General features: G+C 41.8%; 1 protein-coding gene across 4 annotated transcripts in view; it reads right to left on the reverse strand.

Annotated features, from left to right (window-relative positions):
- Positions 1–20846, reverse strand: part of ATF7 (activating transcription factor 7) — an 85011-nt gene that overhangs the window by 42844 nt on the left and 21321 nt on the right. For all 4 annotated transcript variants that reach the window (XM_067529918.1, XM_067529919.1, XM_067529921.1 and 1 more), the window contains one exon: positions 14507–14575. In XM_067529918.1, the coding sequence (XP_067386019.1) occupies positions 14507–14554 (48 nt within the window). In that variant the 5' untranslated portion in view covers positions 14555–14575. The remainder of the gene's footprint in view (positions 1–14506; positions 14576–20846) is intronic.

The raw sequence follows: 20846 nt of genomic DNA on the forward strand, positions 1-20846 counted from the left end.
ACACTGACTCTGGTTCCAAAAAGAAGGAATGCTCAAGTGTCATGGACCGGGGATAACCGGAAGCAGCAATCAGAACAGTGCAGGCTCTCGTGATGATCTTGGCACAACAACCAACAGAGGATATCACTCAGCAAAAACAAAAATTTTAAAAATTATAATAAATCTGGCACCACATGAGAGATTCCAGACCTGGTTCTATTAGTTCTGCTGGCCTGCAAAAGCTCTGCTTGCAGCACAACCAACTGGACTCCAGGTGTGAAATGCGTGCGGTGGGATCGCTCACATTCAGTACCCCATAAGAGGAAAGAATGTTAATGCCCTCTTTAAAATATTAAGCCCTGTGTAAAGCACATATATCAACTAATACTCCTGCTAAATCTGCATCCGAATGCATTGTGGAAAGCCCAGTTTCCAAGAAGGGGGACAATCTACCATCATCTAAACTAATTACATTTCTGCAGCAGGTTTTCATTTCCCCATTCCCCCTTGAGTTAGATATGGCATTAGAAATCTCAAAGAAAGAACAATTCTTAACCAGAACCTACTCTATAGGAGTTGACAGATAGTAATGCTTTGGAGTTCATTTTGTGTATGCAAAACCTACAACTTTCTCCTACACAGCTGCCAAATGAGAAGTGAATGTCTTAACAGTCCCCATCTACACTTCTCTGGAAGCAGAGGTTAAAACTCCAACAGCATTAGATTCTGTATGCTTCCTTTGGACAGATGAAGGGCTGAGTTCTAAAATGATGTTCTTTTGAAAAAGATCTCTCTCTGCTCTGTAGAAACAAAGATGTTAATGAAAAGCGCAATGGTTGGGTGTTGCCTTGGTGGAGATCGCCAAAAACATATCCCTCCCAACCATGCTGTCCTGGAAAATTCTGCATATCAACTGGCTCCTTTGCCCCCAAATTAGCTGCATTTCAGAAGAGCTTCACAGATAATTTGCAAAAATTTTGGAGCTTCTTTGCAACAAGAGGGGCAAGAGAAGTGCAACTGAAACTGTATCCATTCAAATTCTTAGGGCTGAGAGGCATACCGAGGAGCTATGATTCTGCAAGAAGACTCCACTCTTACATGGGGTTCTCTTCTGAGCATATTTGCACGGTGTGTCCGTAAAGTATGTTGATATCCTCTGGAAGATGCTTCAGAAATGTAATATATTTCTATCTTTAGCTACTGTGTTGCTGAAGACATCATGTCTGTTCATTCTGTGTGGTCCTACACGACACCATAAATCTTAGTGTTTTGAAACAAAGGGGCTCATGGAGATTGCTGCAGACATACCACTGATGTGGCAGTAGAAAGTGTTAACTATATAACACTTGAAAACATTCTATCAGAACAGCTATATTTTGCACTAGAAGTCAGTTCAGTAGCCTCTTGCTTCTGGTGACATGACGTAAATACACACACACAAGGAGTTATGGAGCTTTAAAAGAAATCACATTGCTTTCCTTTCTAGCTGTTAGTTCAAAGACTATTCTCAGAATGAGTTAGTGGGATGTATGTTACCAGTGTTGTAGCGGGATGTGATCTTATTACCAAATTTCACTGCAGAGATGAGTGAGAAGCTAACAGCCTTTATGATGATGATTCTATTTATAACATGGTTATACATTCTGGGAAACTGCCATTTCAAAGTAATCTCTTTATCTGGTTTGTTTAGCTATGCTGTTTTCTGTAAGATGCCTTAGCAATTAAAATCAGTAGTCTTGACTCTGGCTCCAAATGAACCACTTTTTTGAACCCCCCCCCACCCCCTTTCCCCAGCAGTCTTGAAAAGGTTACGCTGAGGCTGTAGACCACCTCTTGAGGTGTTAAAATCTAGAGATCATCTTTAAATCAAAGTCCTGCCAACAGAACTGATGTAGAAAGATGACATATGTTTCTAAATGTTGGGACGTTTTTTTCTGCCACATCAGGCATGTCCTGCAAACTGCAATTGCTTTCATTAGTGCATTTGTTCATTATGGTGGAACACCAACCTGCATGGCGTCAAGTACAAGATCACACAGAAGAAGTAAGCACATTGCATGTGGCAATGGAGTCAAACATGCCAATAATGTGACAAGCCATCAAAATGGGTAACAAATGACTGAAGAACTGAATACCTGGGCTGTGTGTACTTCATGTCTTTCTTGATAGACTAGAATGTTTCTTCACTATCACGCCTCTTTTTAAAGGATGGTTTCTGATTGTGTTAAACAAGCTAGTTTTGCTAGGCTTTGGTGCATCTGGCACACCCCCCATCAGCCTATTACTTTCAAAAGTGGTTCTGATCACTGATGTTGCAGCCTGAAGCTGCCCCTAGAGGGCAGAGTCAGGCCTCTCCACCCAGCCCTTCATAAGTGAGGGATTCCAGCCCTGGGCCTGCGTAGTAAAGTGGGGAGCCAACTCAGCCGCAAAGGTGAGGGTCCTTTCTAGTGTCACAGAGTTCCATATATTTTACTATATCCTTACATAATCTAAATTTCCATAGAAAATTAGCTTGTAAACAAGTTCTCTTACTGCTAGACCTGCAAATGCACTCTGAAATGTAGGGCAAAGGTCAATCTGTGTTCTCTCTACCTCCATCCTCAGCAGAAACAAACAGCTTCTCTCACAGCACATATCTGGCAGCAGTGTTCACCATGCCAAAGGCAGAATGGAATCTTAATTTTTTTTCGGTCAAGAGGACAGCACACATGGGCTCAAGGACTCAAAGTAGATCCAATATGGCGTGTCACAAGGTGACAGGAAGAGATTCACTTTTCCATCTGTAACTATGCAGTAAGATCAGTACTACATTACGGGGATCTCAGAGATCCACCTACTTTAATGCACCATTATTGCAATGGTGCAAGAGTCCTTACAGAAAACACTGCAAATCTGGAGAGGCTAAGATCCCTTTTATGGGGGGAGGGAGGGAAATAACTGTACACATACCAGTGGCTCACAGGCCAATCCAAGCTGGCTTTTGCCAACTTTAGGAAGGGCTGCAGAAGGGGGCGAGTTAGCAAACACTAGGGGTGACAAAGTCACATAGACCTTACCTTTTTCTTTTTTTTAAAAGCCATTTTGCAATATAGATCCCCCACTATCACTCTGCAAACACTCTGGAGCACTTAACTCCCACTGACTTCAATGGGACTTCTGCATGTTATGAGCTGCAGGCTGAGACACATGGGGGTTTTTTAATACTGGCAGACTTGCTACTTAAACAAATTATCCCAAAAATCCTAGTAGTGTGTCCTGATGATAAGATAGCAGCCACCACATTAAAGTGCAATACCTAATTAAAATCTCACTCGGGAAACAAGAAAGAGACTTGTTCTCCTGGCAAAAACAAACGATAAAAAATAAAACAGGAATAGGATGTTCTTGTTATTACAAGCTGACTTTTTAGGAGGTGATTGATATTTAAGTTTCTTGCCATGCCTACAGCAGAGTCTGAGCAAAGTCCTATTAAGCACATCAGTATCTATGCTCTTATTTAGACAAGGGAAATTCAGAAAGCTGTCCAGACCCATTTCCATTTGATAGACAAGTGTCTCTGTCAATACAGCACAGCAGGCATGCTTCAAAATGTAAAGGAGGAATGGTATTAAAATTTGCAATGAATACTAACCATAAAAATGATTACGTTTATCAAAATACAGGAGATGTTTCTATTAAATATTATTTACGTCTTTAATTATACTTTAAAACAGCCATTTTATAAAGTAGCTCTATTATACTGCTTTTGTAGTGAAAGGTCTGTCAACATTTCCATTTTAAACCCTCATTTCTAGGGGGTTTACAATATGGTCATAAAAACTCATTCTAGGTTGGAACTTGGCATACAGGAAAGCAGCCTAGAAGCATTTGTTTTTTTATTTTTTTTTATTATCCAATTTGGTTTAAATTGGTTTGGCTGTTTTTAAGTTATAGGTGTGTTAAAAAAATAAAAATGTTTACTGGTTTCAGATGCCTTTTCAAGCTTATTATTCAAAATTAGCTGTCCTCTGCCCACTTCCAGAAAACCCCACATTTTTCAGTAAGAGGTGCACTGATAAGACAACAGTTACAACTCCAGTTCTTTTAAAAAATTGTACAGAGTACTGAAAAATTAAAAAAGCTACTATAAGCAGCAACTACTTTTATTACTATAAAGTCACATTACTCAATTCTCCAAGTTTTTACAGTATATAATGTACCATTACCACTTTGCATTTGGTATGTAGGTAATGCAAGTAATCTGAAAGAAAATAATTCTGTAACCTGCATTCCAGGAAAATACTGGAAGGATTCTAACTGAGAAGTTTCTCTGTGGAATTTGATTTCTTTAATTTTTATTCAGCCATGGCAGTTTCAAACAAGGTAGTTTATCCAGCTAGGAATCCCTCAACACATCCTCAAGTGCTCAGATCTTTAAGTCATTTAGGTGCAGCAGCAATACAGGAAGAGCTCATGATCAAGCGTACCACATACATGCATTGACAGCAAAACCCATGCAAAACACTGAATGCTGCAAGACGGACTCAAGTTTTGTCTCTGAATTGTCTATGTGTTTTACCATTAATATCCAGAATGTCATTCAATATTTATCTGACAAGGGGACTGTCAGCCAAATAAAGATTTTCGTTGATGAACAACAATCCAACAGGCTTATTGACACTCAGTCTCCTCTCTACATAAGCCACGGCCCTTGATCAGTTAGTCTTTATTTTAACTCCAGTCCTGCTCCGTTATTATGGAAATGCACAACTCCTCCACAGTTAGGGTTGGGTTATAAATGGGCATAAATTCCTGTTTTCAATAAAAGTAGGTGATCAACTGGTATGAAGAATCACAGAGGGCTAGTTTTTTTATGTCCTTAGAATGATTTTTCTTTGTAATTTCTGTTTGCTTTATCTTCATAAATGTTTCTTGTTGACAGAGACCTCTTAAAATTGACAGTCTTCTACACAAAACCTGGTAGAGAGGTGGACCCTGAGGAGAACTGGTGTTATGAGAAGCTTTTCTTTTTTTTAAAGTTGGATTCAGGGATATTTTTAGTTATTAATATTATAACTGAAAGCTATGTGCTGCACACACACAGACCTGATTAGTTGATTGGGGCCAGTTGCACAGAGGCCTGACTGATGAGCCCATGCACACACACAATCTTCACCATGAGGAGCATTTCTGTCAGATTTTATCATCTAACAAAGATGGTTCATACACAGTTGCTGATGGATAAAATATTCTCCTGCTGCACTCTATCACCAGAGGTCTGCTCCCTCCCCCATCCAGTTAAACACTTTAAAACACCCAAGGAAATTAATATACAGAACATTTCTTTGTGAAGCAATCAGGCTTGCCACTCACACGCACTATACAGGAACAGGAACAAGAAACTGAAAAGTTAAGCCATTCAGTGGTATTTACCTTCTATTCCTTCATATTGTTGTGGATAGCAGCCTTAACTGCTTTACAATGAAGCTTTTTGTGTATTAGTTCATCTTAAGATTTCCCTACACTGGGGATTTCCAGTCACTGATGTACCTGCACCAGTACAAACCCTACTGTAGGCAGGCAAAGCCGTTCTTTGCACTGGTGCAGTTCACCCCCTGCTCAGAACTGTAGTAAGCTGTGCCGGTGCAGATAGTAATTCTCACTGTTGACAGTGATGGCTTAGGTCAGACTCGAATCTGATCAGGATGGTCCTTTCTGGGCTCTAAGTCTGTAAGTGCCACTTCCCAGTAGCTGGAATTGGAGGCTGGAAACAAAGCACCTCTCCAGGGCAGGCAAGGCTTTAGCATGCCACATATTCTATGCCACTGGAAATTCTGAAGCATGGAGAGGACAGCTTGTCACTGGAAAGCCTCAAAGAGAGAGAAGCGAGCCATTTTTTTCTCTTTAATATCAGGGCTTGAGTAACAGGAATAATCAATATTCATTTGTATTATACAGGTGATAAAACACACCTTAGCTTCAGTTCCACACTTAGCCAATCACAGAAGCCATTTGTTGCCTCGTATATTACAAAGCAATAGAGATTTAAGGGATAATGGTCATAGCGGCAGAGTATACAAAGCAATAAACTGCTTTTGAGGTTGGTTAAATGCCAAGTGATGCTGCGGCTTCAATGCCAATAAACATTATTTCTATTATATGACAAGATAAGAGGATACAATAAGCCACAAAGAAGAAAAATCATTTTCTTGGCCTCATGAAAGTTCTGGGCTTCTAGTTTCTTGGACTTTCCATGGACGACATCATAGTGGCATGGGCTTAGAGGGGAATACATTCTTAAATTAAGGGTGGGTTTAAGACCCAGACAATTGTTTTACGAAATGGCTGGTATAAAAATGATGTGATCAGGCTCTGTAAGTGATGGGTCACTTAAAAATAAAATGTTCTGTTTTTCGGGGTTGTAACTGGCTGAAGTCCTCCTCCTTGTAGAATATATTTGATATTATTGCACCTCCATTAAAACAGCTTTCTAGTTTAGGCAATGTATGGATGAAGCATATTAATAATGATCTTCTTTCCATTATAACACTTCCTAAAATCCAAAAATGTGCAACCCTCCAAAACAGCATTATAAAGCAGGTGGAAGTAGAGGGAGTGCATTGCTTTATCAAACACACACACACACACACACACACACACACACACACACACACACACACCCCCCATTTTGCACCATCAGTCAATGATTCAATTCCACTTTCAATTCCGAATCTTGGAAGGAATCTTGCTTTAAAAAGGTATTTTTACATATTTTTCTAAAAGGGGGAAAACAGGCACAGAAATTAAGTGACTTGCCCCAGTTCGCAGTAAATCAGTGGCAGAACTGTGAACAGAACCCATGTCTGCCTCCCAGACCTTTGCTCTAGAGGTCTAAGATTTTTAAACCTGCTGAAATCCTACCTTTTATTAATGTCAGTGCTGTATCATTATACATTTTTAGTCAATACCTTTCAACTGTAATGACAACATTAAAGTTTATTGCTGACACTGAGTTCCAAACGGTGTAGTTCATCACAAAAGTGTATTTTAAATGGGGTTAGAAGACTATTTTAATAACCATTAGCTAGTCCAGAACTCCTTCCCCAACAGGATCTTTTTGATCCATTTCATTTGACACACAACAAAAGCCTTACTCAAGGCACAGTTTTGCATCTACTAGAATCAATACAGAAACTAACATTCTTCTTTATTTTCCTCATTTCCTTTAGAGAGAGTGCTGCAGCCAAGGGACACATTCTTGTTTGGTGAACAGCTCTTCTTTCTGGCAATGAGGGAGGGGATAAGTGAAAAAAAATTGTCACCTGTCCTCTTAGAAAAGAAACCAGAGAAATGACTTTCAGCAGACTTTTTTAAAAAGTATATGTGGCAGATTTAGAACTCAGCTGGGTCACATCAGACTCACTGTTGGGAAGTAATCATGTACATCATCCAAAAATAACAGCCATTAAAGACCTAGCAACCAAAACATGTTTACATACTCACTGCAAGCTCACTAGTTTTGATCATATGGTGAGTAGAGTCAGATCTTCTGATCTATTTTAGGTGATCCACTCCCCACACCTTCGCTTATTACAGCATTTTTCTAATTTCTATACAGAAGCAGTGAAGGGGAAGGGAAAAGGGACAAGAAAGGAAGTAAAGTGAGAGGCTTGTAATAACCGCATAGGAAAAGAAGAGCCAACTGACAACTCATAAGGAAGTGATGGACTTCTCCTTTTAGCAAAAAAATGTTTGTAACTGGCTTCAAAACATTTGTTCCAAGTCTGCTTTTCAGAGCTAATTTGCCCAGTTCTGCTTTCTCCTTTTCCTTCTTCTCCTGAGTTCACATGCCCTTTAATGCAGTGTTTCCAAATGGTGGGTTACTGAAGAGCATAAATGGGTTTTGAACTGCAAATAAGAACAGGAGACACAGCTTCTGACTGTCTTTCCAGGCTCATATTTGCACACATATGTAGAGAATGTCAGTTTTAACCTGTTTGTTTTTAAAAATAGTATATAAATATAACTCTGGTGAAAGGTGCCTGCTTATCTGATATCCCTGAATGTTGGGCAGAGTCCACCTATAGCTAAGGGCCCACCCTAGGGTGACCAGACCTCCTGATATTATCGGGACTTTTCCAATAGTAGGGGCTCTGTCTTATATACGCATCCCTCAACCCTAAAAGAGGGTCACAATTTTCCACACTTGCTATCTGGTCATCCTAGCACCTCCCCCCCATCTCAATCGAGGGAGAGGACACAGTACCAGAGATCAACTGATTCCATGGGACAAAGAAAACCAGAATGGGAGCATGGGTCAAAGGTTTAAAACAAGGGAACTGGATGGGACATGTGAACAGAGAACTCCAGCACTTACTGCTCCCTGTCAAACTTCCACCTTCTTGTCTGCCAGATAGCCAATTTTGGACACTGTCTGGAGGGAGCGGATGAGGCAATCTCATGGCTTTTTGGAGTCATGGATGGGGTGTGTACACAGGAAAAGATGTGGAGCAAAGTGCAGCTGGAGAAGCCAGAAAAAGAGGCTGCAACCTGGTACACTGCAGGTAAGTGCATCAGGATCATACAAGCTGCAGCAAGAAAAGCATTATCTTCCAATGTCTTTCACCCTGACTTGAAGACATAGGCCTCTAGAGTGGAAAGAAGAGCCCTCCCCCCAACATCCATCCATCCAATCCTGGGCCTCTGGTGAAACTGGCAATAAAGGTCCAATCACTGTCAAACTGTGATGGTGATTTCTAGAACCTTTTTATTGGGAACTGAACTGAGACTTATTTCCTTTAGGACATTGAACGTAGTTCTTAGCTTCAATATTTTGAATTGCAAGTTCTTTGGAGGCAGGACTTGTCTCTATTTCCCTGGAAAAGGCCTAGTACAATACTGTAAACAATACCATATTAATAATGGAATCTTGGACCCATATTTTCAAACTTCAAGTTGGACATAGAAATAAAATGTGGCCTGATTTTCAAAAGATGCCGTCACCCACAACTCCCTCTCATCTAGCTGCCTACACAAAGATTTTAGGTGCCTACCTTTAGCCAACTACATTTGGAAACACTGGTCCCAACTCTTCGGCAACATGCGGACAAATTCACCCATCGAATAAGTGGGTACAACTATAAAGAACGGTTACTTACCTCGTAACTGTTGTTCTTCGAGATGTGTTGCTCATGTCCATTTCCAATTTAGTGGTGTGTGTGTGTGTGTGTGTGCGCGCGCGCCACATGCACCAGTGCTGGAAAACGTTTTCCCCTAGTGGTACCTGTACAAGCCGGCTCTAGCACCCCTTGCAGCGGCACGAACATGTGTGCCACCGGCTCCCCCAGCCTCTCACTTCCTTCTTGCTGGAACTCCAGCTGAGAGGAAGGAGGGCGGTTGTGGAAGGGACATGAACAAGACGTCTTGAAGAACAACAGTTACAAGGTAAGTAACTGTTCTTTCTTCTTTGAGTGCTTGTGCTGTGCCATCAAAGGGGAGGTCCTGAATAGACTGCTGGACCTCTGACGGGAGACTCGAGGATTGCAGCCATGATGCCCATCTCATAAATACTGCCGAGGCCATTGTCCTGACTGCAGAGTCCACTGCGCTGGAAGCCGCTTGCAGAGATGCCCTGGTGACCGATCTCCCCTCTTCCAAGATGGCCTCAAATTCTTGTTTGGAGGAGGGGGACAATGAGTCTGCAAACTTTTCCAGCGACTGCCAGATATTAAAGTTGTATCTTCCAAGCAGCGCCTGTTTGTTCTCCACTTGTAGCTGCAGGGTGGCTGTGGAATACGTTTTTCGACCAAACAAGTCGAGTCTTTTGCGTCCTTATGCTTAGGGGGAGAGCTGACTTTCCCATCTGTTCCTTTTGTTGGCAGCTGTGACCACCAGGGATCCTGGTGTGAGGTGGGTGTAGAGGTATTCAAACCCTTCGCTGGTACATAATATTTCCTTTCTGCCCTCTTAGATGTGGGGGGCAGGGAGGCCAGGGTTTGTCATAGTGCCTGGGCCAATTTAACAACCCCCTCATAGACTGGGAGGGCCACTCTACTGGGGCCAATATCCCAAAGAGTTTGCTGATTGGCTCGTCCAGCTCTTCTATTTTGAGGCATAAGTTGGAGGCGATCCTTTTCAACAGATCCTGGTGCAGCTTAAAGTCATCCAGCAGCACCGCAGATGAGGGTCCCATGACCACCTCGTCCAGTGATGACCAGGAAGAGGGTGGTAGCTGAGATGGGGGAGGGACCTCTGCTCCCGAAAGCGTGGAACCTCCAGGCCCGATGCATGTGAATCTTCGTGGTCAGAGTCCGTGTCCAGGTGCGATGCCGTGTTCTATGGGATGGATGACTGTGGTCCTGATATTCCTCTCAAGGAACCGGTCTGCGGAATCCCAGAGAGAAACCACCACCAGTATGTCCATTGTCCAAGCCTCCATAAGCAGCACAGCAGGGAAATCGGGCATGGGGGTCGAGGCTGGTCTAGTTTGAACAACCTCCCTACTGTCCGAGGATGAGGTGTCACTGTCTGATGCACCAGCACCGGTGAGCGGCATGGAGAGCCCGAATGAGGAGTGTGATGGGATTGGCTTTTGTCCTTGGGCTTCCTATATGGACTAGGTGAGTGGGGTCGCAGTGTCGTGAAAACACCCCGTGAATCCAGCAACCTGTGTCACTCCATGGCTCCATAACAGTGCTCCACTTGGTGCCAGTCCCCCGGAGATCGGCGGCGGGAGCCTGATCTAGTGGTATCCTGACCTAGAAAGCGTGGTCTCGACTCTGGGGACTGCCTGCACGCTGGTGAACAGTGCCTCGGGGACGGGAACTGTCGAGCAGATATGTCCCCCAAAAGGCTGCCCACTGGCACTGGTGCCGGATCCTGGTGAGGCATCCTGCCGTCCTTCGGTGTCTGTGGCACGGGCAGCACCAGGAGGTCCTTCATCACCTGAAAGGTCTCCGGAGTTGATGGCACACTTAGGCGATGAGGGCCTCCTACCACTACCTGGAGTCGGTGGATGGCCCGGTTCCAGGGTTGATGCTTGCAGAGGCGAGGGACCCTTCTGAGGTGGGGAGAGTTGGCGGCCTGACACAGGTCTCACCTGGTCTCCCTTGGCCTTCTCCGCAGGAAAGCGTCCCCCATTCCGTGCAGGTCTTCTGCGACCGCTTCTTTGGAACTGGGGAGGGAGATTGGTGACAAGAGGAAGAAGAGGGTGCCGGAGGAGCACTGTGCGTCAAGGCCGTCGTGCTCAGTACCAAGTCCGACCTGCTGGGCTCGGACATCGGTCAGAGTTGCCGATTCCATCAGAATGGCCCTGAGACGGATATCTCGGTCTTTCTTAGTCCGCAGGCAAAAACTTTTACAGAGTTTACACCTCTCACGGACGTGAGCTTCCCCCAGACACCTTACACAACTTTGATGAGGGTCGGTCCTCGGCATAGGCTTCTTACATGAAGCGCAGGGTTTAAACCCAGGGGAACAGGGCATGCTCCGACCCTGGGATTTTAACAACTAACAAACTAGGACTAACTGTAACCAAATGATTAACTATATTCACTAGAACAATGAATAAACCACGAGGTTTAGCAAAGAAAACAGGTGTTCCAGTCCCGTCACTGGCAGCAAGGAGGAACTGAGAGGGTGGGGGAGCTGGCGGCGCCTACATATGAGGGTGCATGTGTGCGCCTCTGCAGGGGGTGCTAGAGCCAGCTTGTATGGGTACCACTAGGGGAAAAAGTTTTCCGGCACCAGTGCATGTGGGGTGTGCACACATCTAAATTGGAAATGGACGTGGGCAAGCACTCAAAGCAGAGTGGAAGCTATTTGGCCCTATATATTTGAGCATATATTTACCGTAAGAAACCCTTTTGATAGACTGAATCGAGGTGGCTTGTCAAAGGTCAGGGTCAGGTGCCAGAAATGGCAGCACATGACATCAGAATTTGACCACTGAAAACCACTTCCATAGAGGGATAGTCCCCCAATTTCTACTATAAAAATCAAGTTATTAAAAGCTACCAACCAAACTTATATACACCTGGGACAGTGGAACCTTTCTGACCTTGTACTTACCTTGCTTGCATCAAAAAAACTATTATCTATGGGAAAAAAATTAACTTCAGCTGACATTCTGCCTCCCTAAATGCATTCAAAGTTGGATATTGACCTCCATATCCTGTCTCAGACTGCTGTGTATATATTCCTCTGTGCTATTCAACAGCTGCATTCCTCTGCAGAGGTGGCTGAATTTTAGTGGTGAATGCCATCTTTATAGCTGGTAAAGGCTTTAAAACCTTCAGGGTGAAGTGCACAACTGGAAATGATTAAAGAATTGGAAACCATGCCTTACAGTGAAAGATACAGGAACTCTATCCATTTATCTTAACACAAAGATCACTTGATCACAGTCTATATGTACTTACAATGGGAACAGCAATAATAATAGAGGGCTCTTCAATCTAGCTGACAAAGATATAAACAAGATCCAATGGCTGGAGGTTGAAGAGGACAAGTTTAAACTAGACATAAGGAGCACATTTTTAATATGAGAGTAATTAACCATTGGAACAACTTACCAAAGGCTATGGTGGATTTTTTATTACTGGAAATTTTTCAATCAAGATTGGATGTTCTTCTTAAAGATATGTCCTAGTTCAAACAGAATTAAATTCAGGGAAGTCCTATGGCTTGTGTTATACACATGGTCAAACTCCCTGATCACAATGGTCCCTTCTAGTCTATGCATCATTCTACAGGGCAGGGGCTGTGTACTATTATGTTTGTACAGCAGCTAGCGCAACGGAGCCGCATTCTTGATTGGCCCTTAGACACCACTGTAATAAAAAATAATACTGGTGTAAAGTTACCTGGATACGAACATTTCAGCATTAAAGTCAAGAATTGCCAGAATTATACACGAGGAGGGGGAGGATTTTCCTTGAACAATGAAAAAGAAAACCAACCACCCTTATATCTCATTTGTTTGGGTTTTATTTAAAGAATTTTTAAAGGTTTTGGGTTGTCTTATTTGCTTGTGAATCTGATTTTACATTTATATGACTGAAGTCTTCACGTCAGGGTCCAGATACAGCAAGTACAGTTTATGACGACTTTCACAATTTCAGGAACAAAGGAGTTAGAGATAAAACGGGTGACAAAATCAAATCCACATAAGGGCAGGATAAAAAAAAATGCATCAGATTAGACTGATATTAGAAATGTTCTTAAGCAAAAAACTAAAAACACAGCAATTGCCTATTCTTAAGAAAAGTCAAAATATTTGGTTAGTGGATTAGATTTTTCTACTACACAAACTAGCTGTATCAAAATATTAACATCTTGTCTTACAGCATAAGCCTCTAGGGTACACAGAATTATCCCTTTTAATGTTCATCATGAAAGACCCAAAGAGGCACTAAATATATTTTTTTTAAACGAACAAATTATGCCGAGGGGGTTCATCCAGGAAATTAGTTATGGCTCCCAAGTGTGTCTCAGTCATAATAGTTTGGCAACCCATTACCTAATGGTCACAGCCAGGGAAGCGGATATGAATCACTGAAGATCTGGTTAAAAGCTACAAACCATGTAGTGGCATGCCTATTCCCCCTTTATAATGCAAAAATTTCAGAGCACAAAGACCTTTAATTCATTAGCCAACAATCATTATGGTAAGGAATTTATTTAGGATTTTACCAAGTACCCATTGGAATGGCTCAATAGTTCAAACATTTTGTTTTTAAAGGAAAAGGAAAGTGTGAGTTGTCCAGACGATATGGCAAAGGGCGCTACATAGGATCATATGAAGCATTAGTGTTTTAATTCAGGGAAAGCGTCAACATCGGTTCTTAGATGTTTGTTTCGCATTAAGTCAAACTTCAAGGAAGCACTAACTACTGGGGAAAAGAAATGGACGTTTACCGGCTCAGGCACAAAAGTCGACTCACCCGCCCTTTATCATTTGAAAAAAAGAGGTATTTTACTCACTCAAAAAAAACAGATCAACAAAAAACCACTCACCCCAGGCGAGTAAGCAAAAAAAACGTTTTGCAAGGCTGCAACTAACACTAGCAGGTTACCTAGGGAGGAAAAATTCTTTTATTTTTTTAAGCTCAAAATAGAACCTAGCAGTTCGGGGTTCACATAGCAGCACAAACCATCAACTGTCACATTTTCAGCTGCCTTACCGAATATGCTATCACAGCTAACTCATCCTGACAGAGAAGGAATATCTGTCCTTTGGTTAAGTAGCCTTGAATGAAGATGGGCAACGCCACCAGAAAACATTAACTGGAGATCAGCGTGTTTTTTCTGGGCTGTGTGGGTCTTATGAAAGACAACAGCATAATAATATAGCACAAAGCAAGGCAGATTTCATTATTTTGGAGTGCTTGCACTTGCTCATAACTTGGATTTACACACTGCAAATCCTCTGATCTGATTACCTCCAATGATCATGTAAAATGCTGGCTTTAAACTCTTTGCCTCAGTGATAAAACAGACACTTTGATTCACAACAACACATTCACAATAAAGTATATTGTAAAAGTACCTGTCCACAGCCGGGGGCATTGCACACAAACGGCCTGTCGTCTCCCATATTTCATACAGCTGGGCAAAGCTGAGGAGAAAGGAAAGAAGGGTGAAAATTGTTAAATAAGCTAAAAAGTTCAAAATATCAAGAGCAGAAGCTCTTTACAGAAATATAATTAATTAATACTGATTATATTGTGGTTGGGGGGAGGGAGGGGGACGGCTTTCTGTGCCCCTAGATCACATGTAGGGAAGCAGGGATTCATCCCATCTGAGCTGAAGTCTTAATTAATGTAACCCAGTAATTTTTGCATTTGCGAAGAGGAAATTTTGTCTAGTGGTTAAAAGAGGAGCCATGATAGCACAGTCTTGGTCAGAATAAGGGATGCGTAGTCAGCATTCCTGGATTCCATTTCTGATTCTTTCACTGCCTGGCCTGAGGAAGAGATTTCCTGCTCTCAGTCTCAGCATACGTCTTACACTGCAGCTTGGAGCATGCTTCCCAGCATGGGTAGACAGACATGCTAGCTCTGCTCAAATTAGTGCACTAAAAATAGCATTGTAACCAGGGGTAGCACAGGCTAGCCACCTGACTGCAAACTGGCCTGTACCTCCTGGCTACATATTCAGATGGCTAGCCCAAGCTGCCACCCTGTGCTAGTGCATGTCTGTCTACCGGCACTGGGAAGAACACTCCCAACTGCAGTGTAGACATACTCTCAGTATCCACTCCCATCCAGAAAATGGGGACAACAATAGCAACATGTCTCACAGGAGGACTCTAAGGCTTAATAAATATCTGCAAGTATCAGGTGGAAGGTGCTAGAGAAAAGCAAAGTATTAATCTAATTGCTTATTTTTTTTCCACTGATTTTTAATATAGCAAACACAGCATGTGTATACACACACACACACACACACACACACACACACACCAGAAAAATGTGCAACCAAGAAGCAGTTAGATAAATCGAGTCCGTTCTACACACAAGTTATATCTTCAATGGGACAGAACTAAAATTTGTCATTTAATTAATTAAGGGATTATAGGAGTGGTACTCCATTTTACAAGGCAATAATCTGGCTCCCTAGTGGGTAAACTATATGGCTGATGGCAAGGGTAGTTTATCACAGATTACAGCCAAGGATAACAAAGCACTCTGTCCTATTATGCTACAAGTGAAGCTATTCTTATTAATAAAAAATAAGAGTAAATAAAGTAACCCCCACCACCTCAAATTCTAGAAATAATGGTTCCATCCACCCACTGATATTTTTATAGCTGGATTTTAAAAACCTATAATAAAGAAAATGTTATCTCTTAAGGGGTTTACTGTGTGAACGTGTTCTGACTGTTCATGTTGCTTCCAGCCTCTCTCACTTTGAGTTACGCTCTCGGCTGTAGAAAGCCGGCATGCATCACTGGAGCCAACAACAGAAATGGAACCAGAATGCAGCCAAAATTAGTTCATGAAAAACACACACTTTTTGTTTACATTTTAAAATTTCTAACCATGTAAAAAAACCCTCAGTAGCTCTGAAAGAGCGGAGAAAGTTATTTTTAGGAACTCTCTGGAAAGTGCTGTAGTGGTGCAGCAAAACAGAATGGGGGGTATGTGGTGGGCTGGCGGGAGAGTTAAGACCTATCTTTAGCTCTCATTACAATGCATAGGGTGTAGAGTACTTGCACATCTGAAAAGGACTGATGAGATATGGCGCTCCCTTCCCACTGAAGAGTGCTGGTTCAAATCTGGCCCAAATTGGTTGGGTTAAAAGCTGTTGCCATCGATAGCTGCTTAGTGGTCTGTGTAAAAGGAGTGGATTGCAAGTCTACTCTTTCTAAAGGGTATCTAAAGTCTGCTATCACAATTTGGACTATGTTTAGATTTATCAAGCAAATAAACTCTAGGCCCTATATAAACATGAAAACACAATGGGTAAATAGCCTTCAAAAATATTATGGACTGGCAACAAGAGTGCTTCATAATTTGCAAATAAGGCTAAACACAAATATCAGGGCACCCCCCCCCACTCCTCCCAGAAAAGCCAGAGAAAGTTAAACAGGCCCTGCAAAGTGCACTGAAAATTAACAAGCCCAACAGATCCTAGCAGAAGTAGGCTGGGTTGAGATTTTCTTTGTGGCTTGCGAAGGAGAACAGTTCCAATGGCAATGGCTCCACACAGAAAATGTCTTGCTAGCAATCCCTCCCTAAGAATCCACAGGACTTTCTGCTCAGAGGCTTCTACTGATCACAAAAACCCCAGGAGACACACAGCTGGGACGTAAACTGTTTAGGACTTATAAATCAACAGTAACAACTTCAATTCTACCTGTAAATGAATATAAAACTCAGCACAGATCCTGGAGCACCATCATAGCATGAAGCAGGTGTTTTCTTATGGATCTAGAGAGCTCCTTACAGTAATCTAATCTCAAGATGGCAAAGGCATGGCAGATAACAGCAAGAACAGTATCTAAAAACAATATGTCAAAAGCCTCAACAAACACAAATGGAGGAAAAAAAGCAGTCTTGGCCACATCTTTCTAAGCTTTCAACTCAGACCTCAAATTGTTAACTTGAGAAATCAAAAGGGGAGTGCACTCCCTCAATCAAGGGGGCTGATCTCCACCACTTCATTAAGTTTCTAACCAGAGTCTACAAAAATCACCACAATCTTCTCCAGACGCACAATCCTCAACCAGCTAGCCCTCATTCAAGGCCTAATCTCATTCAGTTATTGGGTCAATCACCCGCGTGCATCAGATAAGACCACAAAATGGAGATACAGAGCGTTATCACCAGCATGCTGAAAGAGCAGGGTAAGCCCATGCTTCTTCAATAACCATATATGAAGACTTCAGAACAGGAGGAATGACACGGTCAGATGCTGCAGTAATGTGCATGTCTGCCCCATGCTCAGTCAGTCAAACCAACACTCTGAAATCCAGAAAGAAAGGAGCAAAGCAACCAGACAAACTCCATCAGTCCCAACTAAGGACCAGAGCCAATTTACCAAAACCTTGCAGTCAGCTATACCAAAGGAAGCAGGTGGATCTAAAAGAGCCAACAAGGTCAATTTATCTTTGATCTCTTTCTTTAGATCTGTGGTTTTCGACCTGTGGTTTGCAGACCCCTGGGGGTCTGCAGACTGTGTCTGTGTTTTCCAAAGGAGTCTGCACCTCCATTTGAAATTTTTCAGGGGTCTGCAAATGAAAGATTGAAAGAAAAAAAACCCACTGCTTTAGATGGATAATGTAACTGATGCTGTTTCTGTACCATAGCCAGATCAGAAATCTAACTAGAGTGAAGGAAAGTTAAGACTCCAAATCCTGCTAGAATGGCTTTGCCACCACCTTTCCCAGAAGAGGGTGAAGTTTGAACCAGGATGGTAATTTGGCAGGACTATCAGCATCAAGAGATGGTATAAGTAAAGACCTAACAATTGCCTACTTAGAGGAAGCTGGTCCCTGTTCTCCCAAAAGGATGCAAACCTCCCTACCAAGCACAGTGCCAGTATATTCAGCTGGTTTTTACCAACCAGGAAAGACCTGGGTCCAACATGCAGACCTGATGTTAAGTCAGCAGCCATCTTAGTGTGGTCTACAGGACTCAACACAAAACTGGATGTCAGGAATTCCAGATTTCTAATCCCTGTTCAGACTTCAACATATGTGGTCTTTGACAAGTTGCTTCCCATCTTCCTGCCTCAATTTCTCCATTTATAAAATGAGGATAACAACCACTTGCTTTGCAGAGTGTAAGGATTCATGTTCAAACAGCACTTTGAAAATGGAAACTGCTATGAGTGCCAAGTCTTCCAGCTGGAAATCTCAGTACCAAAGATTGTATAGCCATGGAGACTGTGTTACCCTCTCAGTGAGTACGCGCCAGAGGGTAGGTACATTGGCGAGGCTGTGTATGAGGGGGCTTACACTGTCACTGCTTAGGCTATGCACTTATTCTCAAGACAGCCACGGGCAGTGAAGTCCTCTGTCAATCCACCAGTAAATTTCATCAGCAATTTTAAACAGCAGGATTTCAAACTACTACAGCATTGAAGAAAGAGCAATCACGTTGTGATGACAGGAGAATGGCAGACAAGGAAGAGATGAAAGGTGGCAGTAGTTATTTAAAGTTTTGCAAAAATCAGCCTTGAATAAAAGGTGATAAGCTACTGAATGGTGAGGGTGAAGACAAGTATGAAGTTAAAACTTTAACAGTTTGGGGTTTTAAATAGAGCTGCATGGCGTACTTCAGAGGAGAAGCGATTTTATTTTTTCTAATAAAGTTTATTAAACTTGAAGATAAAAAGAAGGGCTGCTCTAATTTACAAGGCAAAAACTCTTGCTTTTCCTTAATGTAATGTCAAACATCTGTCACTTTAAACAGCTTGTTTCTTCCACCAATACTTAAGATTTTGGATTTCTTTTCATTTGGTATTTATGCTTCCAGTTTCACAGAAAAGCTGTTTAAGATATTTAAAAAATATGGATCAGCAGGCACCCTTGTGGCTTTGATAAAACTAATCAAAATTGAGAGGGGGGGGGGAGACCCAAAAAAACACAGTATTTCAGGCTCTTTCTCTCCCCCGACGCTTCTGACAATCTAATAAGCAGCTCTGTAAAAATTTGAGACTTGGGCACTATGAAAATTACAGTTAACTGATCTTGCAAGATATTAGGATTCATTTAGTCTCTCTTAAGAGCCATTAACTGCTCACTCACTAAGAAATATAACTTGCATGTAAATATATGTTCAGAGATTTATATCACATTTAGTCAGGATAAATTGCTTCAATAAACTCTATTCTTAAAAAAAAGGCAGAACAAGCAGATGATCAGATACTGGCAGAACAGCATTTTTATTTATTTTCCCACAACCCCAGGACAATATTTTGTTGTTTTGATGGTTTTTAGCATGTTTGAAAATGCAATAGAAAGCAAAGAAATAGATTATTGAATCATTCTTGAAAGTTCTGTCAGTGCACTTCTAAAGAGCATCTGCCACCTCATGGAAAATTTTAGAAAAACCAAAAACATTCTATTGAGAAAAAGACTGTGCTTCCAGAATCTGTAAGTTTTCTTATTCCCGCCCCCTTATTAACAAGTATATGAAAACACGAGATTTGTTTGAGGAGTTTTTCTGCTCCTTAAAGGTGCTTATTTTCCCACTTTCAGTAAGCAATCTAAGTACCATCATCATTTCCATAGCAAAAACATTAGAGTCACAAAAAGATTTATAAGGCTTGACGAGGAGGGTGGACAATGGTAACACCTCACCCTTCTCTAGCACTGTTCATCCAAGAATTTCAAAGTTGGCAAAAAACCAATGCTGAAAGCTGGACATATTTTCTGTGATGTACTTGGCCTCTCCACTCTTAGTGACTGTTGTCTTCTGTTATTTTTTATGCAGCTATAAGTGAGAAAAATCATTTAAAATGGTTTCTACACATGCCAGAAGGCCAAGTGGTCCATTACACATCAGGCTTACACAGAAGATGTGTTTCCGATAGTGTCTACAATGAGCCAGACACTTTCCAAACAGAAATAAGGCACAACCCCTACTCCAAGGAACTTGCAATTGGGTCCTATTCCAACCTCTGCCACTGTCTTACTTTGTGACCTTGGGCAATTCACTTCCCCACTATGCATGTCAGTTTCTCCAGCTGTAAAATGGAAATGATGCTTATCCACAAGGAAGTCTAACAAAGCAAAACCTTCACTAATTCAAACTAATGATTGGTGTGCAAAGTGTGTCTTAAGGGTACTGCATCATAAAGTGCACTTTGTTCATGTATTTGATGTATGTAATATGAAAATATTTTATTGCTGAAGTACAGTTTGTGAATTCTGAAGGCTTATTAAGGGCTTATTATCTCAAACACTCACCTTAAATTTTTAAGGATAGACCACTGGAGTTTTTGGAAGAATTATTAGGTTTGTGGATTAGTAGAGTGAGAATTAGCAAGACAACTGTACTTACATTTTCCAAAAATTCAGTCAGGAATGTAAATGTTTTGGTGCAGGCACGACATCTATTGTCTGTCTGTCAGTATACTACCTACCATGCTGTGATTACTTAACACGCTATAATTCAGTCACCAGGCCCAACCAAAATGCAAAACTCATCTTGCCAAATGTTAAAAAATGCTGGGAACTAGAAAAATTCAACCAAATCAAATCAAAGTATCAGATTGTGAATCACAATGGGACATACCTATAACACCATACAGACTTGCTTTGAAACTGGATCACTTCTGAAGCATTTGAGATGCACACAACAGACAACAAGTGGAACAGACAACACATAGCAAACAGCATAAGAACCTGTGAGACAGCCTTGGTGAGGGAGGAAATT

Source organism: Emydura macquarii, unplaced genomic scaffold, assembly GCF_026122565.2.
Source record: "Emydura macquarii macquarii isolate MOO-44397 ecotype Brisbane River unplaced genomic scaffold, CSIRO-AGI_Emac_v2 contig_2994, whole genome shotgun sequence".
Lineage (NCBI taxonomy): Eukaryota > Metazoa > Chordata > Testudines > Chelidae > Emydura > Emydura macquarii.